We start from the raw sequence: 10,154 nt of genomic DNA on the forward strand, positions 1-10,154 counted from the left end.
GAAAGTAAAATAGGGTAGGCTGAAAAAGAACCTCCCAAAAAGCAAAAAAGAAAAAAAAAAGACACATGGACAAAAAAATGAATGAATAAAATGGGGTACCACCATGAGTAGACAGAAGTGCAGATTTAATAAGAATAAAAAGTCATAAAAGTAGTTCTATAGATTATACATTAAGGTCAGGATTATATTGAAAACCCATTAAGGTTAAAAAAAAAAATTATAATTAATTAAGCACTTATTATCCATTAATAATAAAAAAAAAATATGAATTAGAGAAACATATAAATGGGTAAAGGAAAATATTGAGATCAGACACATGATCTGATGAAAGAGAAAGATAGTAATAAGTTGGTGTGTTTTTATTAATTTACTAGGTATAGTGAGAAAGTGATATAAGATTAGAGGAATCTAATATCTTCCAAACACTTGGAGACAAATTAGGTTCAGAGATGAGTGAAGCAAATTCTGCTTTTATCACTTAGAATAAGAGATTTCAAAATCTTAACTTTGCCCTTAAAGAAATTGCTTGGCAACTTAGTTCTCTCTCAATCTCTATCTCTCTCTCTTCACTTTATCTTTGTATATAATGGTGGGGTGGTTGGTGAAACTTCAACCCCACAACTTTTTTTTTGCTTCATATATTCTTATGAACCCATACAAGATTTTATGATGAAGAGGTTAAACATAGTTTAAAATGAAGGGGTCTCCCCACCAAAAGTAGAAAGATGATGAGACTAATGGAGGTTGAGGTGGGAATGGTTTCCTTTTTTCCTTTTTCTTTTATCTTTTCTTTACACCACCACCTCAAAAGCCGGTTGGTTCCCCTCAAGTTAGTTTAATGGTTGTGGACCAAGGGTACAATTCATGAGTATAGAGAGAGAAAGACATCTAGAGTCTAGAGAGAGAGAGAGAGATGATTATGTCCTCACTTCATCTAGCTAGCTATATAAATAAACACCAACCCATTCATTCTTTTCTTCACTACTAGCTATTTTTCTTAGTCTTCTCCACCAAGTAGTTTGGTCAACTCTTCTCTCTCTCTCTTTCTTCTATCTATGTTGCATGGATGATAGAAAGAAACTAGCTAGAAGTGTTGGTGACTATGCATATATACATACATGAGAGAAGAAGGTAATGTATGATGATACATGTGGTGACAATGATGATGATAATACGTGTATGCCTGGCTCCCTGTATGCCATTGGCAGAGAGTCCATCCTACTGTTTTGATGGGTCTTCGTGGATGGCGTGCGAGGAGCCAAGCATATATACATACATATGTCACGTATTCTTCGATCTATACCATACATGTCATTAGCATTCATCCTTCTATCTCTAGCAAGAAATTTCATTGGTATAGGACATTGTGGTCAAGATATATATACAATATGGTGTTCTTATTGATACTATGAATGGCTATAGTTATATGATTGCATGAGATGGTAATTTAAATGTTTGGACATCATGTCAAACTATTAGTCAATGGTAAAGATCCATACATGCTTAACTCTATTCTTGCTCAATGCTCACTAACTAATCTCTCTCTCTCTCTCTATAAAGTTAAACAGAGTGGAGTTGGTAAAGTCTAGTTGGACTAAATATTGGTCAATAAGAATAGGGTAAAGTCTTAACTATCATCAATTCCAACCCTCTACCCCATTGGGCTCTTCCTATATTTTCTTTATTTTTATTTATTTATTAGTTATTTTTATTTTTCCAATTGTCAATAGAGGGGGGGGGGGGGGGGGGGTATTTATTTTTCCAAGAGGGTGGTAGCATTGAGCTTTTTCCTATTTTGTTTGAATCTCAAGATGAAGATATGTTGGGGAATTTTGGTGTCAGCAAGAAAATTATTTGAGTTTGGTGAGGTAGTAGTGATGATTTGTTGGGTGTATCTCAAGTGTAACTTTCTCTTTTTTCTTCCTCCCTTTTTTCCTTTCTCATGATAAGAAAGGAGATTCCTTCTTCAGAGAATAATAAACTTTTCCTCTCTTTTTTTCATTCATACTTTTTAGGGTTGTCAGTCTCAAATTGTTAAATCACAGTGAAGTTGTTTCCCTGTTGGATGATAATATAACTCAAATGATGGGGCCTAATTTAAGGATTAGGTTAATCCCACTATTTAGTTTTCTGTTACACTGTCGGACTTGGACAACAAAAATTTTTATTATTGTGACCTAAAATTAGTTAGTACTATTCAATTATAGAACTTTTATCATTTTTATTTATATAACAAACGGAAATGCTAAGTTCACAGCAAAATTCGACAAAATTTTTGTCGAAATGATGTGGCAATCAGTCTCTTTTGAAAGTTTGACTGAATCTTAATAGTTAAAACATGAACGGCTCATAAAGAGAACGATCCAGATTCAGTCAAACTTTGAAAGGAATCTTGTCACGTCATTTTGACAAAAAAAGTACATCAAATTTTTTTGTGAACCTAGCGTCTCCGTATTATAAATCTTATGCGTCAAGTATCCATTGTTAAGTTTTTACTACCGAATATCTTTCCACTTATTTAACAATTTCTCATGGTAAACTCTGCACTTATAAAGTTAAGCAACTCCTAACGCAACTATGTACTATTCTCTTCTTAAATCTTTCTATATAAGGTGTTTTCAATGCGAAAGAAAGCAATAGAGAGAATTGAGTCTCCAATTTCGGATGCAAAATTTCTTCTTCTCTCCTCTCTTTTCTTCATTTTGTCTGTATTCTATCTTTCTAAAACAAGAGTCAATTTATCTTTAATATTCGTAGATATTTATCAAGTCAATTTTTATACTGTGATTTTATTTTCATGATTATAAATGTTGATGTGAGACAAATTTAGTAGAATTTTGTAGTAGAACGATAGCGTGTGTTCAGATCAAGATCGAGTACCAGTTGTTGTTTCACCGGTGGATACAGATCAAGTAGTTGATCGAGCATCGAGAACAAAGCCTTTTCGAGAGACACCACTTAGCTCAAATCAAGATCCAAAGCTAGATATTTAATGAGAGCTCCTACGTAACATAATCAATAAATTACGCCGTGCAACGGTGCAAGAGGACAAGCTATACTCTAGTAACTTCTACAATTCAGCATGACCAACTTTAACAGTTTACAACTATAATTGAAATGCATAGAAGCAAATTCTATCATGTTGTTCTTCCTCATGATCGTTTTTTATTGTCATTGTCATACCACTTTGGGACCTTGAAGATGATGAGTTAGTGGTTGTTGTTTTTTATTTGGTTTAGGTATTATTGCTTTGTCCATAGGATGCCTCTTCAAATTGCTTTTGCTTTACTTTCTCTGGTAGTGCTGGTGTTTAGTATGTGCTGCTACCAATTGAGCTTATCTATCATGTACAATGTTACCTATGCCGATGTTATCAGATATTGAGGTATAGATGCATTAATATTGATTCTATATAATAATTTCTAGAGGATTATTTCAACAAAAAGGAAAAAATTTGTTGAGGACCAATGGCAAGGTGAGTTTCTTCTCCCACTATGTGCCAATACATTTTTCCCCATATTATGTGAAAACAATTCCTTTTCCCACTACCAATAATGAGATTGTAGCTAAAGGATGAATATGAAGCATAGGATGTAGCAAATATATTCGTGAGAGAGTTTAGCCTAACTTCCAATTGCAGTTTGTCATTCTCTTAAACTTCCGATGAAAATCTTTTGAAATTCTTTTTTATAAGAATCTATTGCAACTTAGGAATTTGCTCGAGAAGACTGTCACGCCAAAAAATGATGCAATCGTCAACAAACAAAAATGTTTTATGACTACATTGGGATAACAAGTCGAAAAACGTCCAAAGGAGGTTGAAAAAGTTGTAGAACTGAGATGTCAAATCTAACGTGTTTGCTTGGAACATGTCAAACGGGATACTTAAGAAAAAAATCTAAAAGTTCTAGTTGTCAAAGTGTCAATTAAAATTCTCTTTCTTAAGTGGCAATACTCTAAATTTTTTGTGTCTCCAGTAATTTGATAAAATGATACTTCGAAAACTCAAGAAGATGTTCTAATTGAGTCTTTATAACAAGGTAGGGGCTAAAGACGCCCATCAGTTTACACGCAATACCTCTTCAAATTTTGGTTGTAAGTGCACCTACAACAATCTTACTTGACGCCTTTAGCCCTCCCCTTGCAATAAATACCCCAACATTTTTTTTTGATGAAAGAAATACCCCAACATTATTATTGAGTGTTTCATCCGAGAAATTATTTTTAACAAAAATTCTAAAAATTGCAAGTGACATTCTAAGTTTTAGAGATTCAGTCTGTGACCCATGGAATGCTTTCAGTGTATATGCCCGAGAATTTATTTTTGAATTCGCGTATTTCGTTTTAATAAAGGACACAATATTAATTCATTTAGCTTCCCTTTTTTGCTTAATAAAAGAGAGGAAAATTATAAGACCCAAAATTCGGGTCAGAATATCAAATGAAGTCCAACCCAGAATAATAATGCAAAAAAAATCTAAAAGTTGAAATTACAAAACATTTTTGCAAATTTCTGAACAAAACACAGTTTGTTCTCAACAATTTTTGTATTTGCTCTCAATAATTTTGTATTGTATGAACAAATTTGTTTTTGTTCACACATAATTATATATGTTGTCACAGTTTCAAAAGTGTTGTCAACAGTTTCAAAAGTGTTGCCAACAGTTTCAAAAGTGTTGCCAACAGTTTAAAAATTGAGTTTTTTTTACATTATTATTCCCGAGTGGGTTTTTTTTTCGTATTTGGGCCCAAATCTTAGAGTTTTCTTATATAATTTCTTAATGAAATAAAGAGAGAACAGGCCACAATTTTAAATCTATTCCAAAGGATGAATTTCCTCAAGACACTCATGCAAAAAAACAATGTAGAAATTGCCAGAACTGGGAAGTCAAACTTGATATTTTTTCATAGAACATTTTCAATGGGGCACTTAGAAAAATCTCTAATAATCCTAATTATAGGTGTCAATCAAGATTTTCTTTCCTATGTGCCAAAAATTGTGGGCATCCAATAAAGATCTCTAAAATAACTTTATTTGATATACGTATCACTCCCAAATTTAACGAAAAAAAAAACAGTTAAAAAAGACAGTTTCTTGTTTAAATTTAAGTTAATGAAAATGACATTTCTTGTTTAAATATACGTATCCCTCCCAAATAAGCGCCCATGATTTCGAAATATCCCAAGGAAATCACAATTGATGGTATTCTTATTTTCCTGCACTGCAACAGAGTAATTCAAACATAAAACCCCAAAAAAAAAAATCAAAATTTTGAACTGTTTACAAATGTATATAGTAATCAAGCACGCACAATCGAAACAAACCCAACCAGAATCTGTAACAATTTCGTCACCTTTTCAGACATTATAGAATGCGATAACAGTATAAAAGGAAGTGGTAAAAACTAAAAGAAATTTCTATTTTCTAACAAACTGTGCATGATTTGCTTACCAAATCGAACCCACCAGTTCCTCGACATTTAGCAGTTTAAGTTCAGGAATGTACAGCAGACCCGGTTGATTAGTTTCGTAAAAGAGCCATTCTGTAACGAAGATCCGAACACCTGATAAAATTTACATGGTTCAGTCTTTAAGAGAAATAAAAACCTCAGAAGTCATAAATGGAGATGTGATTCCATGAAAAAAGTCCAAAGACCATATTTCTGATCACTGCCTGAATTATGGGTTTTAACAGGAACTGCCAATGTTTCCTGACAAGGGAGATTTCTCCTTTAAACTGTTATCTATCACAGTTTCCGAGTTCGTGGAATTGTTTTCATCATCAACCAATGGCCTCATCCAGATCTTCACACGTCCTTCTCGACAAACAGTGAGAACGGAGTCTTGACTAAAAATCAAGCCAGAGAGAGGATCAGTATGAGCTCGATGCACGACTAAAGGGGAGAGCTTCGGCACATTCCGGATGCTTGGGGAAGGTTGGAGAGTTCCCACTGGACAAATGTTGTCCCAGTGAGAAGATTGACTTCCAGTACTAAAAGTGGGGGATCCACCAAGTGGATTTCGACGAAGTGGTGCAACTATCTCATCCATTACCAAGTCCCATAAAAGCAACTGTGTGTCCTGTTGAGGAACAGATAAAGAAACAATCAGATGTTGCAGGAAAGCATAATCCGTACCACTGATTCAAGAACTTAATTGTTGTTTCTACATGAATCTACTCTTTAGTTGTCAAGATCAATTAATCGTCAAAGAAATGGAAGGGATGCAACTTTCTTTCTAACTATATCAAATAATATTACTTTTCTGAGGAGAAATTGTGTTATCTTTCCGGTTTCGATAATGGGAGCTCAAGTGGAAACAGGAAATTAACCAAAGATGGACATAAACTCGTCAACTATGTACTCCTGTTCTTAAGTTCTCTCCAGTTTTCACGAGAGACATAAGATTCTGAATAGAGGATCAAATCTTAGCTCTCAATATACCATAGCTACATTCTTTTCACTGTGGAGATGCTATGAGTATGACTAATGTCACCTTTCTTCTTTGTAGACCTCGTATAAATAACATAAAGAGGTATCTCAAATTTGTTCGAGTACATCCATCTCTTTGATCCTTCCAATGAAAGATACATTTGGTGGAAACTAACATAACAAGTAAACATCTTTAAAAAAACGGGAGAGAAGGCTATGAAAGCGTTTTATGTCATAACGAAACAGGCCCCGGAGAGACGAAAGAAATAAAGAGACAAGTTCGATGAACCAGGTCTCAACTAAACCAAGGAATATATAAAGTTTTAGATTCTTCCTCTACATCCTCTTCAGAGGTGTTTTGATCATGGGCATACAACTAGATGCATATTACATCTTATATTACACAGTTAGATCTGAATTGGTTGATCGGGAGCGGCAAACGAATGGAATATATAACTTGGAGGCATTACTTGACACAATCTACAAGCTTGGAAACATAACAAGAAAGTAGAGAAGTAATAAATACCTGACCAACAGAACCAAACCGATACATATTTTCCCCTGTATCATCTGAACTTGGTGGTGACCAATAAGAGTCAAATGCAACTCCACTAACCTGCCACCAACCCTCTCTCAGATTCAATAAATGATATTGTGAATGAACTAAAATGCATCAGAATGAACTTTCTTACCCATGATCCATGACCCTCGCCCCATGCAACTACTTTACGTTCATCCATACTCCATACAAGTACTAGATCGTCTTCTCCTCCAGCTAAAATATATTTTCCATCCATGCTGAGAAAATAGAAATTTGAGATTGGGACAGTTATTTTTAATTACGCTATCAGTTTTGAAAATAATATGGGGACTCCATTATGATCTGAACTTCTTGATGTTTTATATTACCTCCAAGCGCAACATAGTAGAGCACCATAATAGCTTTTGCCACCACAGATCAGCTGTTCTTTCGAGTAGTCAAACACCCGTAAATAACCTATAAAGAAATTGAAATAAATATCATCTGTGAATTAACAATTAATAAGATGTACTAGTACAGCCGTACAGGCATAACGTCCACGGGTATAAGATCAATGTTGTACCATCTCTACCAACGGTAGCCAAATAAGTCCCATCTTTCGAGAAGGCTATAGAATTAATTGAACCTTGACAAATATGCCATCTAGCAATTGGATTACTCTGCACATAAATCATGAAAAGTCAACCACCTAATGGTAGGACAAAGCCTCCAATTTAAACAGCATATGCTCCTCTAACTTACAAAGTAAAATCTGCAATTTACGTAACAGAACATCTAAGGCATAAATAACATCTAAAATTGATTAATATCATCAGAAAGTCGATGTAATGATACAACAAGATGTAAATTATATCAAAATTGATCAATATCATCCTAAAAATTCCACCTTTCAATATTATGACCAATACAATATTTGGCTTGTGTTGATGCAACTTGTAGGACACCATAAAAATCTCGTACGCGATAAACAAGCAGAAGAGTTCAATCGAGCAAAGGAGTTTTACATATCAATTAGGTCATTGTGCATTACCTTACTGGACCGTGTGTGCGCAACAGAAAACTGAGTTTGATCCTTGATAACGGGGAATGCTGTATCAGCAGAACCATCCTTGCTCTAAAACAAAGAAATACCAAATATGACCAAGGCCTATTTTTTCGGCACAAGATGTTATAAAAGGAAGGAAAAACGTGTCTAACTATTTGAGTCTTACCTTTTCATATATATACAAGTTCCCATCGGCATGCGCAACAACAAAGGTACCATCACCTTCAGGCACCCATGCAACACTAGTGCATCGACTGTTGCAACAACTAGTCAGTTGCATTCTGAAGGCTAGCAACTGAATATAAAAACCAAAAGTACAGACTAGTAAAGATATCTAGACATTTCCAGTGTTGTAACTAGTAGCTAATTTTGTATATCATTAACACGTTATCGGTTTACATCTTTTCGGGATAATGGTACATTTAAGGGAATAATAACACAACAAATCAACCATAAAAGAGTAAATGAATTCTAAAACACATAGAAGCGCAAAGGTTTGATAAGAATATAAACATGGAAGCAGTAGCGAGAGAAATAAGAATCACCTGTTATTAACTAAACCATCTTTATTGTAATGATGTGCACCTATAAGCCTCTTCCCAAAATCTTGCAGCTGTTGTCGTAATGATACAGAGTAAACTAGAAAACACAAGACAGAACAAACCGAACTTATATGAATCAAATTCCTCAAAAAAATACATCAAAATTCAATTGTAGGGGATTTACTTACCATCTCCGGAGTACATTCCGATAAGCAAATCATGCCCATCTCTAGCTTCAGGATCAAACGCATGGCACATGGGATTCGAATTCCCGAAATGTACAGCTTTTATAGGATCCTACAGCCAAAAACTAAACTTCTTAATAACAATTTTCATCAACCGAAATTCATAATCTTTTTGTAACAAACTTTGTTGAATTAACCTTATCTTGGGAATTGAGATCACTAACGAAAATAGTATCTCCAACATTGAAAATCAAATAGGTTCCTTTTCCATCAAAATTTGAAATAATGGGAGAGTTAGTTGTTGATGAAGCACCAAATGAACCAATCCTACCAGTTCCAGAAACAGCTTTACTTGACCCATTATTTCCCCCAACAAAACTAAGCGTACGGCTTCCACTTCCTGTACCTAAGAATTTAGATGCTACTAATCTAACACTATTACTAGCATTATAACTACTAGAAGTTGGGGCAGGTTGAGATTGTGCTGGTTTCTCTTTCAGATGAGCTAGGGTTAACTGATAATCAAATAAAGGAATTAAAATTAGGTAATCAGAATTAATAATACTCTGGTGTCAATTGAACAATATAAAGGGTAATAATTTTTGTATTACCTGAGTTATGGATTTGCTGTTGTTATAATGAATGAAACTAGAAGGATGGGTTTTTTCGAATTGGAGTTTATACCTTCCTTCTGCTGTTTTGAAATAGGTTTTCAAACCTGGTAATTGAGGGTTTGTAGAAGATGAAGAAGACATCATCCCGTTGCTGTTGCTATTGTAGTTGTTGTTGTTAATCATAACGAAGATGACAGGTGCAACCGAACATAAGAACAAAACCTAATTCTCTCTATCTCTCTCTCTATAGCCCTGATGTTTCTATGGATGAGAAATGAAAATTAAGGTTTTGTGAAAAGGGTGATTGAGTTTGTCACTGTAGAATTCGTCAGGTTGACAATCGAAGATTAGGGTTTTTTTTTTTTTTGTTTTAGGTAAGAGAGTTGGAAGAGGAGAAGGAAGATTTCTGTTTCTCTCTGATGAGTTTTTATTTGGGTTGGGGGTTCGTTCGTTCGTCTGGTTAACTACTTTTCCTTCTTTTTCGTGTTCTTACTTTTTTTTCTCAATCCAGGAAATAATTGTAGCTAAAACGGAAACACACAAGATATACTAATTTGATTAAAAAAAAATCAACATCCTTAAATATATAATTTAAGGTCAAATTATGACATTTAATTTGATTTTAAGATGCTTATCCACACTTTAGATTATGATATTGCCTAATGTGCATCCCTCTCTTTATGACCTAATCAGATTTCATTATTATATAATCCCAGTCAGATTGTGTGACACTCTCCTGTCTGGTTTAAAAAACGTCTCAGGTTTGGGCTATAAGTATATACTCAAACTTAATAGG

At 34.3% G+C, this 10,154-nt stretch overlaps 1 protein-coding gene across 1 annotated transcript; it reads right to left on the reverse strand.

The window, feature by feature from the left end:
• Positions 1–5,170: 5,170 nt before the first annotated feature.
• LOC147558300 (putative catabolite repression protein creC) lies at positions 5,171–10,038 on the reverse strand. Its single transcript, XM_086659926.1, has 11 exons — positions 9,356–10,038; positions 8,942–9,259; positions 8,748–8,856; positions 8,563–8,656; positions 8,184–8,271; positions 8,003–8,086; positions 7,535–7,631; positions 7,341–7,428; positions 7,124–7,229; positions 6,958–7,047; positions 5,171–6,081 (listed from the first exon to the last, which is right to left on the reverse strand). The coding sequence occupies exons 1-11, from the start codon at positions 9,539–9,541 to the stop codon at positions 5,689–5,691; spliced, it is 1,653 nt and encodes a 550-aa protein (XP_086516052.1). The 5' UTR covers positions 9,542–10,038; the 3' UTR covers positions 5,171–5,688.
• Between the last annotated feature and the right edge of the window lie 116 nt (positions 10,039–10,154).

Source organism: Eschscholzia californica, unplaced genomic scaffold (genome assembly GCF_041429995.1).
Source record: "Eschscholzia californica isolate CP2 unplaced genomic scaffold, dmEscCali1.0.p SCAF_2, whole genome shotgun sequence".
Lineage (NCBI taxonomy): Eukaryota > Viridiplantae > Streptophyta > Magnoliopsida > Ranunculales > Papaveraceae > Eschscholzia > Eschscholzia californica.